This window comes from Bicyclus anynana, chromosome 23 (genome assembly GCF_947172395.1).
Source record: "Bicyclus anynana chromosome 23, ilBicAnyn1.1, whole genome shotgun sequence".
Lineage (NCBI taxonomy): Eukaryota > Metazoa > Arthropoda > Insecta > Lepidoptera > Nymphalidae > Bicyclus > Bicyclus anynana.
In genome coordinates, this window is record NC_069105.1 from 2,324,203 (window position 1) to 2,343,236 (window position 19,034).

At 34.8% G+C, this 19,034-nt stretch overlaps 3 protein-coding genes and 1 long non-coding RNA gene across 4 annotated transcripts in view; 1 reads left to right on the forward strand and 3 right to left on the reverse strand.

Moving 5' to 3' along the window:
* The window catches only part of LOC128199405 (uncharacterized), a 58,082-nt gene extending 57,464 nt beyond the window's left edge, over window positions 1-618 (reverse strand). The window contains exon 1 of the mRNA XM_052888728.1: window positions 579-618. The gene's annotated coding sequence lies outside the window, so the exon portion shown is untranslated. The remainder of the gene's footprint in view (window positions 1-578) is intronic.
* A 1,508-nt stretch (window positions 619-2,126) lies between these two features.
* LOC128199410 (uncharacterized) lies at window positions 2,127-4,618 on the forward strand. Its single transcript, XM_052888733.1, has 2 exons — window positions 2,127-2,304; window positions 3,047-4,618. The coding sequence occupies exons 1-2, from the start codon at window positions 2,127-2,129 to the stop codon at window positions 3,640-3,642; spliced, it is 774 nt and encodes a 257-aa protein (XP_052744693.1). The 3' UTR covers window positions 3,643-4,618.
* Window positions 2,304-13,788, reverse strand: LOC128199404 (uncharacterized). Its single transcript, XM_052888725.1, has 4 exons — window positions 12,678-13,788; window positions 10,781-11,259; window positions 4,716-9,714; window positions 2,304-3,010 (listed from the first exon to the last, which is right to left on the reverse strand). Exons 3-4 carry the CDS (start codon window positions 5,087-5,089, stop codon window positions 2,326-2,328), a joined length of 1,059 nt encoding a protein of 352 aa, XP_052744685.1. The 5' UTR covers window positions 5,090-9,714; window positions 10,781-11,259; window positions 12,678-13,788; the 3' UTR covers window positions 2,304-2,325.
* Window positions 13,789-14,211: 423 nt separating this feature from the next.
* LOC128199429 (uncharacterized) lies at window positions 14,212-16,753 on the reverse strand. The gene is made up of 3 exons (XR_008252071.1): window positions 15,558-16,753; window positions 15,098-15,254; window positions 14,212-14,825 (listed from the first exon to the last, which is right to left on the reverse strand). It is a non-coding gene; the product is annotated as an uncharacterized LOC128199429 (long non-coding RNA).
* Window positions 16,754-19,034: the final 2,281 nt, after the last annotated feature.

The following is a 19,034-nucleotide window of genomic DNA, read 5'->3' on the forward strand; positions in this document are numbered from 1 at the left end:
AACAATTTCTAACGACATAAATTTGAAACAACTTGCTATAGCCCAAGAGACAGACTCCGAATTACGACTTCTACTACACAACCCTACTTCCTTAGACTTACAGAAAATTAAAATTTCTGATTCGAACGAATGTAAAGTTTTTTTGCGATTTTTCAGGACATTTTACATTTGTATCGATGTTTCATCAATGTTATGCAGAAAAGTTCCAGGTAAGAAACCAATGCACTTCTATTAATAATGGTGCGTATTAGTAAGACAATATGTTGAGAGTGATTATTTAGACAGGAATGACCCTTGAAATTTTTAGGAACACAGGAATAGCAGCAGATTTGTATAAAAGGGCTGTTAAATATTTACGTAACTGATTACGCATATTTGCTTAACAACAGGAGGCAAAAACCTAGTGACTATAACCAAACCCTCCACACATGGCGAAACTAAGGGCCGATTCAGTGTCGCGGACGACCTAAGCGGATGTCCTCGTTGGACGGTAAAATCTACTAACAGACGACGCTACGTTTTGTAGTGCGACGCGGAGGTAGCCGTGCCGCAGAAAGCTCCGCGTGCGAGCGAGTTACCTCCGCGTCGCACATCTCCGCGCGCAGACGCTTATGTAATTATTCAGTGCTAGGCGGACGGTCACGCGGAGCGGACGTTATGTTTGTACATAACGTCCGCTCCGCGTGACCGTCCGCCTCCGCCGTTTATCAAACTGAAAGTGTAATTCTAGAAGTACGACTTAAACCATGTCTTTGGAATCTTCGCCACAATCTATACAAGAATAAAGATGCGAAAATAAAGACGTGGCAAGAAGTTGTTCATCCAGTTTTAGGACAGGTTTGTTTTAGGACGTTGAAATGACATGATTTTTAAAAATGTTTATTCTTAAAATAATCTTTTGTCCAAATTCTGAATATAATTTGAAAATAAAGAACATCGTTCAACTTTTGGGCAAGATTTTCAGGAGACTTCCTCCTGAACTTTCAGTCAATACACACGAACGAATTGGTAAGCTATTTATGAATCTATTATTATAATCAGGCTAAACTTATTAGTCTTCTTTTTATGTTAATTTTTAAATCTCAAAATTTTAAAATCTCAATATTTTCTATATTATTGTTTAGTTTTAAATCTTTACTTGTTTGTTTTTGTGTTTTAGGCAAATAAGGTTTAACAAAAAAAAAAAAGATATTGTACCATATCGTGGCGAGATGTCAAACTGTCATGTCGTTAAATCAGCGGCTCAATTTATAATTTGTTATTTTTTAACAACACAAACTAAAAACCTTCATTTGAGAAAGGAACCGTCGATACTATTAAACAAATTAAAAACATATTCTGCTGAACTTCAAGCTTCTAAAGACAGGCATGAAAAAGAAATTCTAAACCTTAATCTTCAAATTCAACAAATGGAATGTTCATTCCAAACCTTAACTATAAAATATGAGTTGTCACAAAAGCAGATAGATGAGCAAATTCAGGATGATGAACTGTTAGCTTTGGGTGCCTACAAGATGGCACGTTTTGAGTCACTGAAACCCAGAGAAAAGCGCAGTTGTGCTCTTCACTGGCAAACCGATTCGCCGGAACAAACCCGGACTCAAAAAAGTCTCACACTACGGAACTCCCATCCCCTGGCAACGTACTGCCAAATACCTAGGCGTGACCTTTGATAACCGCATGAGCTTCTCCATGCACATTAGGAAAGCTAGAAAAAAGGCTGCATACGTAATGCACCGCCTCTACTCGATGATTAACGTTAAAAGTAAATTGTCCCTCCGCTCAAAGCTAACGCTTTATAAAACTACTATCCGACCGATCCTAACATACGCTAGTGTAGTGTTCGCCCACCGTCCCAAAGCGACCCTTAGGCCATAAACTGCGTTAAGCGTGCCTCTCGCGTGTCCATACAAAAACGACCCGCGCGTGCCCATGCGCGTGCACACGCTCGTGAGCCCGTCGCGTGATACTTCCGTGCAATGGGGCACGCATGCACGCGACGTGATCACGCATCACGTTGGACGGGTCCACGCGCGAAGCCCGCTAGCGGGTGCACGCGCGTGCTTGTTCAGTTGACAGCGCTATCTCGAACCGACCGCACGCGCGTGCCCGGCCCATAACAAAAAATGACAAATTTTGATACAGAAAGGGTAATTGTTGAAGTTCAGTGTCGTCCTGCCATATGGGACCAATCAAGCGAAATATTTAAAGACCGGGACGCTAAATCAAAAGCATGGCTAGACATTTGTAAAGTACTGTTTGAAAATTATGATGACTGGAGTGAAGCAGAAAAAAACATACAAGGTAAGTACCTACACTCTTTATTTATTTTATAATAACGTAGGTTAGGTAAACTATTCTTTGCGCTCTGTAAAATGTACACTCAATATAACGTCGCGCTCTCGTTAACCTATAATTGAATATTTTTTTTTTGTAGTTTAAATCGAGAGCTCGAGCATATGGCCGCATGACATGGCTAGATAACCCAAATGCTTCATCTCCTACAATAATATAGGGCAAAGCTGCGGTTGCAGCAATGTTTGTTGGTTTATCATTGTGTATTACGGGCAATGCTTTGGCAGGAGGAATATCTATTAAGTCATTGTTGATTTGTTCGTACAATCGGCTTTGTGTGAAAATTGCGGAGTCAGATTCTTTACCCTGCACTCCCACGTTTATATAGGTAAACTCATAGTTGGCGTTACACATTGCAAGCAGTACAATAGAATAGTAATGCTTATAGTTGTAATAGAGGGAACCACTATGTGGAGGTCTTATAATGCGTATATGTTTTCCGTCTATTGCACCTATGCAGTTAGGAAACTGGGCTTGCGTTAAAAAACCTTTTTCAGTCTCTTCCCATAGCGCACGGGAAAATTTTGGTATACATTCTTCCTTTAACCTTTCAATTATAATTTGACAAACTTCTGTTACTATTTTTCTGACCGTGGTTAGTCCTGTATGATACGCCAGATGAATATCGACGAAGGTATGTCCACTGACTAAATATCTGTAATAAAATAAAATACCTGTGTTATTGTTTCAGTGAAAAAGCTGCAGCAAAGATGGAAAACTGCAAGAGACACTTATATAAGAGTGAGGTCTACTAAAAAAAAACTTAAATCAGGCTCCGGTTCCAGGGCAAATAAAACATACATTTACTATGACATGCTGTCATTTTTAGATTCAAACTCGAATACTCAAGGAGAAGAATCGGCAGACAATTTTAATCAGTCAGTAGAGCAAAACGCGTCACCGAGAACTTCACAAAATAATACGATTATTGAAGAAGATTTGATTAATATACCTAGCACCAGCTCCAGCGTTACCAAAGAAACACGATCTTCCAAGAAACGTAAGTGCGAATCGCCAACTGATTTCGAATTAGAGTTGTTAAATTGCGTGAAGAATAACACTGCAGATAATATGGACGAAGACTTGAATTTTTTTAAGTCATTATTACCAACTGTAAAAAAATTGAGTTCCTTTAAAAAATTATTATTTCGTACGAAAGTATTAGAAGCTTTGATTGATATAGAAAAAGAAATGATTATTACCATTGATGACCTTTCATTAACGCAAAATACGGCAACGAATGATTTAGAATCCTTAAATGTAAGATCAGATACGAACAATGAATAAATAGGTAACAAGAAAGACTTTGAAGATTTGATTAAGACTGTTTAATTATTAAGAACAAAAGAAAGAGAAGAACATGAAGAACTATTTAAGTTAGTAAAAAGCGCAATTTTATATTTATATTTTTCTGGTCTCACGTGCAATTATTATGATATGCAAGGGCATTCGCCAAAAGTTTACAAGCCTTGAGGTGTAATGTTCATAAGGAAAGAAACGGGGTCGATTCGGACACTTTTATCTTAAACCCTATTTTGGGGTCAAATAAAAAAGTGTATCAATAGACCCCTTTTTTACTTAATGGACCTTTTTTTTGAACCTACTCATAACATTGCTCCTTCATATGTCCTCTTCTTAAATTTAATCTTTTATGTAGTAAACTGTGATTATGATTGTGATGATAAATAAGAATTTAAAATAATATTAGTACCCGATCTAGTAATAGAAGGGAATAATTAATAAGGGAAATATTCATATGTAAAAACTTGCAATCAATATGCGTCATTATAATTAATACTTTGTAAGGTAGGTATATTAATATAATTAAGACATTTAGACTTATTGTACTGTTTTAACTGTTATTGTGTTTTTTTATTTTAAACTTGAACCTGTGATTTTATTAGTGTATTTCAAATGATTAATCAAAAACTAATTGTAACGTAGCGTTTATGCAAGACACTGTGATGACTGTTGTGATTAAGTATATAAAAAAATTAGTGAATAAGTAGGTATAGATAAAACAAAAAACGAAAACGATAAAACTGTGTAATTTAGAAATAACAAAATATAATTAATAAATGTAAGAAACTGTGATTAATATGATGATTAATAAGTGTGCGGTTATGTGTTTCGGTCCTAAGAACAGAGTGAACCACATCAAGAAAAACATTTTAAGCCATATTCAGGTGTCACTGCCGAAACAATAAGAACTTCTTCTTCTTTCTTGCTTGATGTGGCTAAACAGTAATGTGACTTACATAAATTGGCAAAAAAATATGAGTGTTCTAAACTTTTGTTAAATAATGACTGTTTTTTACATGAATAAAGATGATTATTAATATCGAAATGTCTTTACTTACCGCAATGTCATTGCAAATCGTTCCATTGGTGATACGATTGACGTAGATTTCAATCGTAGATTGTTAGTCTTCAAATAGGGCTCCAGTTTTGAATATAATTCATCATAGACTTGTAATGAAACTTTAAAATATTTGAAAAAAAACCTTTCATTTTCTCTTAATATACCAAACTTCACCACGAATTCCCCGCACAGTAACCTAGATTCAACGTACGGGCTTACTGGCTGGCGTCTTTTTTTGGCAATTCGTCGTCGCCGTCGTCTTGATAAATAATACAACATTAATTTATCCATAATTACTCGACTGTACACCTCCAACGTCAAAATTGTACTGAGAAAACTGCGACGCGGATGCACGCGCCGATGCCCGCGCATAAGCACGCGAACGTGCTCACGTGCGTGCACCAGAAGCGTGGCCCGCGACGTGCTCACGTGCGTACACACGCGTAACGCAGTTTATGCCCTTAAGCCGCTTCAAACTCTGCAAAATCGATTCCTACGGCAAATCATGGGCGCACCGTGGTTTGTACGTAATAACGACCTTCATAGAGACTTAGATCTACCTTCAGTAGTTAGTTACATGAAACAGCTTTCTCAAAACCATTTTAACAGAGCTGCCATCCATATACTCCCAACCTTAACGCTAACTCCAAGCAGAGACGTCCCAAAATCGTCCTTTACGATCCTGACGATGACATGCCCTCCCGAATGGTCGTAGTTGTTCCACAGGGAGCTAAACGGCATTTACTCAACAGGAAAAAAAAAGTCATTTACAGTGTCACAGTATTCCCCTCTACTTTACCTGTAGGGGAAAGGTGTACATAATCATCACTGGAGGTAAAACGATCACGACAAAAAAATTCAAATCAGTGTGTTCAATCTAAGATATTTTGAAATTTGCAAAAGTTTAATCCGGGAATAATTGGGCTTTTTAAAAACTCGTTTTTTCCCGAGTTAAACGTGCACCCGAAAGTTGAAAACACCATTCATATTAAGTCACTGTCATATTTATTTTAAGCGAGCTATTTTCTTTTGGGAGAATTTGAGAAACATTTAATTTTGGGCCCCCCAACAAATTTGATACAGGGCCCTATATGGCACGCTACGCTACTGGTGCGTAAACCCAAAACTGATAGAAAATATATCAATGAAGCAAATATTAAAGACGCAATACGTGAAGTATTGTCGAAGACTTTATATATACGCAAAGTGGCCGAAAAATGTCATCAAAACTGCAACTCTACGACATCGCATAGGTCCAGAAACCAGCGACCCACACCCAAAAGCGAAATGTTGGTCGACCCTCCACTAGGTGGTGGAGGATATCAAGCGGGTTCTAGGGAGCCGCTGGATGCTGGCGGCTCGAGGACGATGTTTATATGATTATTTTTGTTAAATTTCTGATGTTTGTTTAAAATTTTTAAGAAAAACATTGTTCATTTTAATAGGAGGTTCAATTATGTACCTACCTAATATTTCAGTAACAATATTCGATGTTAAAGTACTTATTATGTATATAACTAATTAGATAATTAAGAAAATAACAAAAAAATTTACTTGATCTATGATGACAATACTGTTTTTATAATTATTTTCCATAAATAACATAATAGACTGATTATGACATTGTGTACATTTAATAAAGTGTATTTTGCGATGTCAATCATTAAAATGGTTTTCATTTCTTAATTTTATGTAATAATACAGTTTATATTGGGTTTTTAGTCAGTATAAACTTGCATTTCACATGAATCTAAAATACGCATCAAACTGCCTCATCCCATGTATCAAAGTGCCCCATAGGTGGGGCAAAATGATACAAAAATGATTTTTTTATTAAAATCAGTTTATCTCAATTCCTCACGAGTTTTTGCAGTTTTTTCGTAGTCAAAATATAAACTAATATATCAGCTAATGCACACATCAAAATAAAAATTAAAAATATAATACTTTACGATCTTTAAAAAAGAGATTGAATTTTTGTGTATCAAAGTGCCTCCCCTCCCCCTACTTACTTATTAAATCTATTTCAGATGCTCTGACATTACCAGAGGAAGACTGAGAACAAATACAAATTAGAAGATTTAAAAAAGCCGTTCACGATGTAAGGAACAAAAAACTGTCAGTAGGAAAGGCAGCTATTACTTATTTTATCCCAAAAATACTACACAAATCTCAAGATCGAAATTATAAATCAACCAAAAACTGGAAGAAAAGCTATATTTACTGATGCACGAGAAAAGAAATTAGAACAACATATCATTAAGAGCAGCAAAGTATTTTATGGTTAAACAATAGAGATGGTGCGAATAATAGCATTTAAATTTGCAAAAGGAAATCAATTGAAGCATAATTTTGACAAAACATCCTAAATGGCAGAAAAAGGAAACTGGTTCTATGGATTTAAAAGGAGACACCCTGAAATTTCGCTTCATAAGCCCGAATCTACGTCTCTCAATAGAATAACAGCTTTTGAAAGCTTTTATTCTATTGTCATTTTTACCTACGTTTCATTAAAAATGAAACGTAAGTAAAAATGTTTGTTCTTTAAAAAAAGGAGTGAAAAATTTTAGAGATTTAGCAGATGACAATTTTGAAAAGGAGAACCAGAAGAATGTACCATGCTACAAGAAAAACGTCAATAATGGAGCTTCGACAGAGAAAGAGTATCATTGCCTATTTTTTTTTCTTTCTTTACAAGTTAGCCCTTGACAGCAATCTCACCTGATTGTAAGTGATGATGATCTAAGATGGATGCGGCATATTTTGAAAATATATCTACGATGATTATAAGAAAAGAAGATTGATTAGGCAATAAATAGTATTCGTAGTTTAGTATGGTTTCGTTTTACTTCGACTCTCTGAAGTGTTCGGAATTATCCTAAATGACAACAGTCAAGTTAATAAGGAGAGACCAGATTACTCACGTTAAGCGAAGAGGAAAAACGAAATTACATTATATTACCTAGTGTAGCTCTAGCGTATTAATTCTTCCGCCTGATTAGGGGGGAATTGTCTAACCCTTCAGTGCTAGAGTTAGTTTCGTTCCATATACCAAATGTACAAAAAAGGGCAGGTAAAATTAAGATTCGGTTTTAGAGAGATACACTCGACGATTGATCAAGTGCATAGAATTGTCAATATCATAGAAAAAACATTTGAGGAGAAAAAAGTGTGCTCTACGGTTTTTCTTGATATTGAGAACGCATTCAACAAAGTATGGCATGAAGGTTTAATTGTAAAAATCAGAAAGATGCTACCACAATAATATGCTGATATATTGGAATCCTAGATTACAAAAAGAGCTTTTAGAATAAGGCATGAAGATGATTAAGAAAATGGTATGCAGCCTGCATACCATTTTCTTAATTGCGAACAAGCAGATCAACAAATAGAAAAAAATATATAGGTACTCCTTTCTAACAAAGAAAGGAAATTGAAAAAGATGTGTTTTCTGTGGCTGTCGGGATCATTCTCAACTTACCACAGCATACCTGGCTCTCGACCATGAAAATAAATTTCAGTTTCTACAACTAATAAACCATCATGTTCCAATTCTCAAAACTAAAAAGTGTATCAACTTTTTAGCTTAACCTTCGCCAGAAAAACAGGAAGACAGCCTAACAACAAAGATACCACACTGGCATCTCGAGAAAATTGACATACCTCCACGACCACTTATGTAACTCGTAGCAGCGGCAGGCATATGACGGAAATCGTATTTACAAAATAAATGCCATGAATTTATCTAACAAATATGAGATAATTAGAAATTCCAGTGAACGATGGAGCACAGTACGTGGGCCTCATGAAAGAGTTTTTAAAATATTGTATCCAGCAGAGCAAGTAGACACTTGCTTATCAAAGCAAGCAACTACTTGCTCTGCTCTTTTTTAAATTTCCACATTTGAATAAAAATAACCGACGCTTTCTACGATGATACCTCATATTATTTCAACGAAAGGGCCAATTAGCCACAAAAACATGTCACTAAAGCGGAAAAAAAACTTTAATAACTTTGTGTGTTCGAAAGACGGCCATGATTATTGATGATTATTGAATACATTTCTTTTAGATGTACGAGTTCATTACAAATTTTTTAAACAGCATCAAGACAGAGTAAATAAGATGTTTATTAATTCTGTTTTATTTGCAATGAATTTATTAAATGTAGAAGCGAGACTTTTCTTTTGGCAACAAATTCGAAATTTTACATAGCGTATGGATGACACAAGGAAGGCCCAAACCAACATAAGAAAACATTTAATTTGTACCAATCATGTGGGAAACCATAATTTCATAATGAAATCCAAAAATTGTTATTAGTGCCTATTTCTGGCTTTTGAATTATGTGTCTGTAGTAATTTTACACATCATTACACTGTATAAAATCACTTCTGAGATGTTTTAAACTATTCAATAGCTCAATGGTAAGAGTGGTTGGACTCATCACCGAGGGGTGGTGGTTCAGTCCTTGCCCGGTTGGTCTATTTCCCGACTAGTTGGATGGGAATGAGAATATTAGTCATATTTAAAAGATATGGCAAGTATTCTTTTAAAAAAATAATAAAAAAGGGATTTTAATGCAGTTTTCAGCTAGAGTGATTGAAGAGGAAGGTTTATATGTATAATATGTACATACATATTAGAGAACTGAAAAAATATCAGTGATTTAAAAAAAGTGTATGCACAGTGGATGCCAGGCATTCAGTTTCATCATGCTTGGCAGGTGCGGTGTGCCATAAGGATATCCAATAGAATAGACTAATCATAATATCTAAATTGGACCCGTGCAAAGCCAGGGCAGGTCACTAGTTTGTAATAAAGCAAATATTCTTGTTTGGCACTGAGCATGAAGATATATTTCAAAAGGCCCAAAATTCAAATCCACTTGAATGTTATTGACAGTGAAGAACCAAGTAGCAATTAATCAATGTTTCCAATTTGGTGTCCACTGTAGAAATAACTTCATACATCATTTTGTAGGATGCTCAACAGACCTAAAACAAATAATATTAAATTATTTCAATATAATAATTATAATTATTATAAGGAGCTGTGATAGCTCAGTGGATATGACCTCTGCCTCTGATTCCAGGGGGTGTAGGTTTGATTTCGGTCCGGGGCATGCACCACCAACTTTACAGTTGTGTGCATTTTAAAAAATTAAATGTCACGTGTCTCAAAAGATGGAGGAAAAACAATGTGAGGAAACCTGCATACCAGAGAATTTTCTTAATTCTCTGCGTCTGTGAAGTCTGCCAATTCGCATTGGGCCAGCGTGGTGGACTATTATCCTAACCCCTCTCATTCTGAGAGGAGACTCGAGCTCAGCAGTGAGCCGAATATGGAATGATAACGACGAATATAAAAATTTGTAGTATGTTTTGTTATGAAGTGGTATTTGTGGTGTTGTAGGGGGTAATCTCTGGATCTGCTAAAGCAATTTTGAAAATTCTTTTACCACTAGAAAGTGATGTTATTTGTGAGTATAATATTCTATCGCCATAATCTCATGGGAACAAGAACTATAAGAGTTAAAACCACAGGGTGTCGGCTTTTGACGGCCTTCGTGGCGCAGTGGTATGCGCGGCGGATTTACAAGACGGAGGTCCTAGGTTCGATCCCCGGCTGGGTCGATTGAGGTTTTCTTAATTGGTCCAGGTCTGGCTGGTGGGAGGCTTCGGCCGTGGCTAGTTACCACCCTACCGACAAAGATGTACCGCCAAGCGATTTAGCGTTCTGGTATGATGTCGTGTAGAAACAGTAAGGGGTGTGGATTTTCATCCTCCTCCTAACAAGTTAGCCAGCTGCCATCTTAGACTGCATCATCACTTACCATTAGGTGTGATTGTAGTCAAGGGCTAACTTGTAAAGAATAAAAAAAAAAATAAACAAAAAAAAAATAAATAATAAAAATACTGTGTCATTGTTTGTTGTAGTTGGTAATTAGCTGCCAGCCTTCCAATTGGCCAAATTAAATTAAATTTCCCCTCTCCTATAATGTGAGAGGCCTGGCCCTGTAGTGGTATGTTTAATAGGCTGATAGTGATGATGTATTCTCACCTGATCATATTATTTCTTCTCATTAGCATATCTCTGATGAAATCCTCTATTTGGCTTGCATCTCTAGCTGGCTTGTCATCCAATGGACATCTACTGCAGGACTTTTCTAGGGACTTCCAAACATCATGTTCCTGAGCCACAAGCAACCAGCAAATCCGTGATTTGCTTGATGTCATCAGTCCATCTGATGGGGGGTCGCCATTCCAGCACCTTGGGACCCCAATGTCCACCGGCTCTTCGAATCATGTGCCCCACCCATTACAACTTCACTTTTGCGATTTGTTGATGTCTGTGACTTTGGTTCTTCTGCGGATCTCCTTCGATTCATCATTTCTGATTCGATCATGCAGAGCTGATTGAGTCAACATTGCAAAGTGGAATTCTAGAGACATCACATTGTCTGAATTTTGAAAATACTCTCAGAAACTACTGAAGTAAATTTTTTTATCTTGCTTTCCATCTGAAGTTTTTAGTAATATCTGGAAATAGAAATGACATTGAATGAATAGTGCAATGATCTAGTTAATTTTCACAATTCAAGGGCTATTCCAATCACAAGTTACGCTTGTATTTTGTAATATGGAGACTGTCAATCTATATGTTTATAATATAATATTATCTAAGTTTTCACTTGCATCAACTTGTCTATACTAACAAGTTATTGTACAGCAGTGTTACCAACTCTCCAAAATATTTATCCCTAAAGTTTGTGTCAAAAACCCCTAAAATCGCCTTAATTATTGAGTTGTCCCCCTAAAAATATTAATTCATAATAATTTAGAAATAATCTGCTGTAATATGTTTTAAAAGTCTATATTTAATACAGACTAAATATTACGTCTTTATCTGAAGATTCAGATTTTTTGAAATCATACATGTTGATAATGAATAAATTGAACAAATTTTTTTATTCGATGAAAATTGCCGCCAGTTGCCTCAGAGTGGTTGTAGAATAACGTATTATATATCGTTATAAGTCGCTAGGTCAAGAAATAAATATTAAAATTATCATCAATTTAAAAATATTAATGAGTCAAAAAATCCCTGAAAATACCCCTAAAAATTTCGGACCCCTAAAAAAATCCCATTTCACATATTTTCCCCCTAAATCTGGGGGGAAAACCCCTAAGTTGGGAACCCTGTTGTACAGTTAACAAGCAAAGATGATATACAACAATAATAAAGTAATAAAAAGATAAGATAACTTAACGAAGTATAGGTACAAAGTAAAGAAATGGTGTCATAAGGTCAGAATGATGACACCAAATGACAATGATAATTTTATATTATAGATTGGTTATGTCCCTACAAAATCACAGCAAAAAGTGATAATAAGCTACAAAACTGAGCACACACATCATGCCTAATTTTGTCTTTAATTCTTTTATTTATTTATATATAGTTTTTACACTTTCTAAACACACAAATACACATTGTAGAAGATATTCAGGTATTATTTGTTTAATTATCGTTCGTTGTTGACCACGACTAACATTGAGATGTGGAAATTTCCTCTTTCGATCGCCTCATTTTTCATGAACTCGTAACGCCTAACAGTACCTTACCTATTTAACATCACTGCCCAAAGAATATGTTTAGTTTTTACATACTGTATTATAAACCCCTTAAATAGCTCCATAAAATCATAATTTCATAATCTTGTTCAACGTCCAACTCACACTTATTCGGTTTTGTATAACTTCGGAAGTTCCGAGTAGCTACCTATACCTAATCCGGAGTCCCTAGTATCGTATCTTGTTTCGGCCATTTTGAAGGTGATGGTGTGGTGCACTGTGCAGAGATACAGTCTATCATTATTCTGAGTCTCTCTATGAAACATAGTATTTAAAATAAATAATTAATAATCATCAATCAATGTATAAAATTATTTCCTCACCTTGGTTTTTTTTTCTAACTGCATTAGCAGTAAGAAAATGAAAAACACAAATGAGCACGACTGAGCCACACGAGCAGCGGCTATTTTGTAGAGGTGAGGCGTATATACTGGAGCAGGTCTTAACACTAGGTTTGTTGGAAGACGTATGGCGTACGAGTACGGAGCAGGGACTTATACACGTATTAAGCGTATTTAGAAGTACCGAGTACCGAGGAGCGCAAGACGTCAACAGAGTGCGAGTCCAATACTCGCAAATACTCTAACGGTCCAACCAATACGGGACGTGTTCAGAGACGCGTTCGATTAGTAATGTGTGAGTGAGAGACTTCTATCAATGCCGAAAGAAAATAGACTTTGTTGTCTAGACATAAGACCGGTTTTTCAACGCAATAAACACTTCATACTCCAACAGACAAAACATCGCGAGACGCGTTCCCGGACGCGTTCGTTTAAGAATGTGTGAGTGACGTCCCATTGCCGATGAAAAATTGTCTTTACTTTATCAAACATAAGACCGATTTTTTAACGCAGTATACACTTAATACTCTTAATACTCCAATATTTGGAGTCCCTGATTTTAATATCCTTATTTTAAAATCATAATGTTTATTTGTTTTAGTATGATTATTTATCCGCTAAAGTAACAAGTTAATGTAACCCGACAGTATCATGAGGTAATATTAAAAGAAATAACTAAATAATAAAATTAAATTGAAATTTTGAAATTAATGACTGAAATATTTTTGTTTGCAAATTTTTTTCTTTTTTTTGTGGATTATAAAAACCAAAAACCAATTGAAAAAACAAAATAAAAAGACAAAAATGATTTTCTGTTACCCGGGATCGAACTCAGGATTCAATTTAATTGTACCTTGCGTAAATACCACTAGTCCAAATGACTATGTAGAACTCGTTTGAAATTAATGTACGCTTAGTATCAGATAATATGATGTAAAATCGCTGGCCACTGAGTATTTAGGAGTACGTATCTATTCTATAGGTCCTAATGGCTCGTACTTCTAAATACTCGTGGAGCTAGTCTTTGGAGCGCGTCTCTCGGCGTACTCGTACTCGTAATACTCAGTGCGCGTTTTAGCGAGTACGACTCACCTCTACTATTTTGTCGTCTCGTCTCGTCTATGCTCTATGGTGGCCTGGGTATCTTTTTAGCCGTTTGTGCTGTGCTGGCCATAGCCCATATTAGACACAGATCACTATATTATAGTTATAGAGTTATAAACCACAGACGACAAATGAAGACTAGAGATATAGACTAGAATAATAGTAGTATAATACCATAGAGTAGTATAACTTGTAATCCCATTATACCTTAGATACATAAATAATATCAATATTTATCAGTATAGATAAGTTGTATCAGTAATTTTCAATATTATTCAAGAAAAATGGCGTCATATGTTTCTAAATATTTTAAAAACTGTTTTCAAAAACTAAAGAAATAAAATGGAGTATTTTCTTATTGATTATTATATCAATTTACGTTATTGTTTTTATATCCAAATGTCAAGGAGAAGTGTGACTATTGTTTTTTTTTATGGGTTGCACGCAGGCTTTAGCAAACAGTTTGTAAAGACTCTCTCTGGTTATTCTGTGGTAGTTAATACACATTGTATAGTATAAATTATTTAAACTATACAATGTTTTGTATTGGCACTCACGAACGTTGGCCTGTGTTTATGTCTTGGATGTGTAACGATTACTATCAGATGAATATGATGTTGTCCTAGACCACCAGCCTAATACTAAACTCTCCAAGTCGCACAGTTTATGCACTGAATCCTCAAGGCAATAGGAAACAAAAATCGTAATTCATCAACAAAATTTATTTATAGAAGTTGCGTTATACAGGACGTTATACATAACAAAAAGTAATAGGCTAGTTGACACTTTTTTATAAATGGTCTTTTAAAATTTGATTATCGTTATACCAGACAAAATATTTTTTTTTTCATATTTTTTGAGACGTTATTACAAGAAAATTTTAGTTTTAAAGTATGTTGTTGACAATACAATACAATACAATACTTGTATTCCATTTTGGGAAACAGCATTATCATGACTCTCTGATAACAGATTAAGATTCACTTCTTGCAAGGGTTGTCTTACTTGTTGCTCAGGTGATAAAGTCTGCAATAGGTAATTTTTATTCTTTGGTTATCTACTAAAATATTACTATAAAATATAAATGCAACATTAGTATTTATATGAGTTCATAAAGCAACCAACCGGCAAAATCTTTTTCAAATTTGTGAATGATATCTCTTACACTATTGGACACAATAAAAAAATTATATAAATAAATGTTAAAATTAAAATTTGCTAGTAATCAGATATTTTAAAATGAGGGAATTCTTATATTATCACAAACAAGAATGAATACGATGAAAAAAGATTCTCACCGGGATAGATGTACAGGCATTGTCTTTGAGGCGTGGAAAGCATAATGTTAAATTAATGTGATCCTTCTTAAAATGATCACTACATATGCAGCTGTAGTAATTAGGCCTGTTAATGCTGTTTATCCATTTTCGTCTTAAATTATGATTTTTTGGAAATCTGAAAAATATAAAATAACTGTACTTATAGAACATAAAATAATTTATTAATTTATACGTTTTCGCTTATTTCGATGATATAGCGAAACAAATCAATTGTTCACTATTCATCGATATTGTAAACAATACTTTCCCAACACTACGTATACGGTGAAACCAAAACTCGTGAAATAATTCAATTCTTTAAAGGATTGCCCATAAAACCACGTAATGTAAAGCTTTAAATTAGTCAATGGGACGAATTAAAAAAAATACCTTTAAAATACTCAATATCAACAGAAAAATCAAAGATTTTAATACTAACTTGTGAAATGAAATTCCCGCTAGTTTTGTTTGGGTTTTGTTGGTGCAGGCAACAACTGCGCACTTCAACATTGTATAATATTTAATTTATTTTGCGATTCACAAGCTTATTGGTTATTATTTCCGTAATATTTCGAATACCGTTACACCGGAACCACAACAATAGCCATTTTTGGTCACCAAAAACAAAAGATAATTTAGTCACAACTGACATAATTGATGTTGTCATGTAAAATATGTCTAACCTCTTTAAGCAATGATTAAAAATCTATCTCGCTCCATTAAGGTAGCTTTCTTTAAGTTAGAGAGGTTACGAAAAAATTTTGTTTATTCTCTAAAAAATTAAATCCTTGACCAATTTTGACGTAAAATGCCACAGGTCCATATATATAGGTGTCAAAGAATGAACCATTGATTCTATAGCAACAGTTTTTATCAACGCATTAGATCATTGATTCTTGGTCTTTGACAGAGGGGTAACGGATTACGAGGCAGGTCCTTTCTTTTTAATGGTCTAAGGCCTTGAAGAACGTAGGCGCCATTTAAAGGAATCATTTACGTCCTGTGAAACTTCTATAATATGTCCATCTGATTGTTTTTGACGTAATCTTTTATTTGATATTGTTCTTAAAATCAGATCGTTTTAATGGTGTTTCTTGTGATTCTACTTTTAGAAAGTGCAAACTTAAATATATCTACTGGTAGATATAGGTAGGTATTAACGCAGAATAAAGATGGTCCAGAATGAGTCTTTATTCTGTAAAAACCCATGAAAAAAACAAACATCACGCTTCTCCTCCTTGACATCCGCTTATACAAACTGTTTTCATCTGTCAAAGGTTTTCATAATTTGTATTTCAAAATAAAATTTAACACTAATAACATTTACGTAAATTAATTCTAATAATAAATAATGAACAATTTTTAAAATATTTAAAAACATAAGATGCCATTTTTCTTGAATAATATTGACGCTTCGTGTCGTACTAACTCGAGAAAGTATTCGTTTTTAGAATTTTGTATTTGAGACGGCTACGACACCGTCGTGTTCCGTGCGCACTATCGCTGCGCTAAAATCTAACGAGTCAGTTCCTTTTGTAATTGGTCTAAGTGGGTGGATAACGTGAGTAACAATTATTGTAATACGTTGATCAAACTGCGTGCTAGTGCTTCCGGATCCGGCTTCTTGTTCTTGGAATGTCCGTATATTACTCCGCCCTTCAGACGGTATTTTCACTATAAGTATTTATGAAAAATCATACAAAAGGTATAGTTCCGCCACAGATGACTAGACAGGTAATCATTTTTTTTAACAGCCACACCACACATACAATGTATGTATTATTATCCTTTAATTCCTTTATATAGGAAATAAAAGTAAAAATTATGGGTAGGTACTATCTAAACTATAGCTTTAAACTTTATATTATAGTTATACAAGGGTAAAAAGTAGTTAAGCCACAGATCGCCAGGGAGCGCTACTATCTTTGTTAACCGTCAGACCAGTAAATTAGTAAACACAGTTATATAGATCGAGTAAATATGTTCTTTGGTAGACGTCATTCCACAGATTTATTACCTATATTATGATTATATTTATGTATTTGTAAGAATCTTTGACACCTATGTATAGAATTGTATTTTGGCCTATAAGGACTTGTATCCAAGGCCGTAAAATAAATTAAAAAGAATTGTATTTTATATTTTTATGCTACGTTACTGTCAGTGTCACTGTCATTCCTCAAATGGCGATATTTAATACTACTAATTATATAAACTTTATTACATTTTATTTATTTTTGATATGCCGACACTAATAAAGAGTACAGTTTCTTGTTTCTGTAGTGTTTAATGTATAATATATCTTGGCCAATAGATGACTGCTACCTATGGATACGGAATTTGGGAAATGGGAACCACACCGCCACGGCACATCCACATTCCACATTGCATTGCACATGTGTTGCATTACCGTCGTTACCCGAGCTATCTACGCGACGCATGATGGCGACGACGCCAGTTAAGCATAAATTATTATTTATTTACTTAGCTCCATTAATAATTAATATTCCCTTGATGTTAAGTCCGTAGTGTGGAAGTGTAGCATTTGGTTAAGGTTTTCTGCAATCTTTGAACGAAGGGGCAAGTAAGGAGCTGAAAGAAACAATGGAAAGGACAGACAACAAGGACAATGGAATGTAAAGTAGTAACATCACATGCTGTATACAAACAAAAATGAGAGAGAAAACCACATGGTTCGAGATTGACCATATTCATATAAACTCCCTATTTGATGTATGTGTATAGCTCTGAATGGTGCTATGATGAAATTAAATAGAAAAAAAAAAACAGTAACATGGATAAGTCAGTGGAGAGGTATTTTATCTTAATACTGAAATCTGTATAAGAAAACTCATTGGCTTCTATAAAATTGATTTAAAATTCCAAAAGAAAATATAATAATGGTTGAGAACATTTGTGTTCTATCCTGGGCCATGTCTTAAAACTTCTTTTTTCTAAGAAATTACTATTATACCCTGGAATTGGGTAGTTGGTGCTGACAATCCATGCTTCTCAGATATGTTAAACTATAGATGCTGGTCATTATAGTTTTGTAAGTAGTAAACAATTTAATGTTATGTGTGCATATAGTTATCATTGAAGTGAAGGATGCGCCTAATATTTTCAAATCTGATTGCAGGCATAGTATCTTTTATGGTCAAATGCATGTTTATTGTTCCATTATGAGCTAACATTAGGGTAGTGGTATACAGACATTTTACATTATGGCACACAATCAGGACTGATGGCTACTTTAGTACAAAGGATCTGTTTGATTCTTCAATTTACTTACAGTACAGTATTTTATGGATTTCCTCAGTGGAGTTGAGTAAGCAGCCATTTGATCTGACAGATCTACAGCCCCTTTAGCGCCATTATAATCAATAACTATTCTTGGTTTAGAAATAACTTTGCTACGTTTTCGCACATTTTGGAATTGCACTGAATGTTTTGTGGACAGTAACAGGACATCTCTTTTATCCTTCCACTTCATTATAGTTATGCCTTCACCGCTCTCTTTCGCCACTACATCCTTTGGCAGATGCTTCCGGTTCTTTTGCAGTGTGCCTACGAGATGAGTTTCTGCATCCAGAAGTTATTTGGCAAGATCTATACTGGTATACCAATTGTCTGTAACTAGTGTATGTCCCTTATATAGGAGATTGCTGCATAAAGACATAACAACATTTAATGGTGTAGTATTGGTTTCATCATTATTCTTTCCTGCATATAATATACATTTATTTTGTATGTATACCCAGGAATAGAACAGAGCTTAAACTCTTTGATGCCATACTTATGCCTCTTTTGTTTGTTGTACTGGCAAAATATGACTCACCCACAAAAAGGCACTACGCTTTCATCTATGCAGATCTCTTTGGAGGGAGTGTAGTTTTTTTGGAAGTTCCTGTTTACA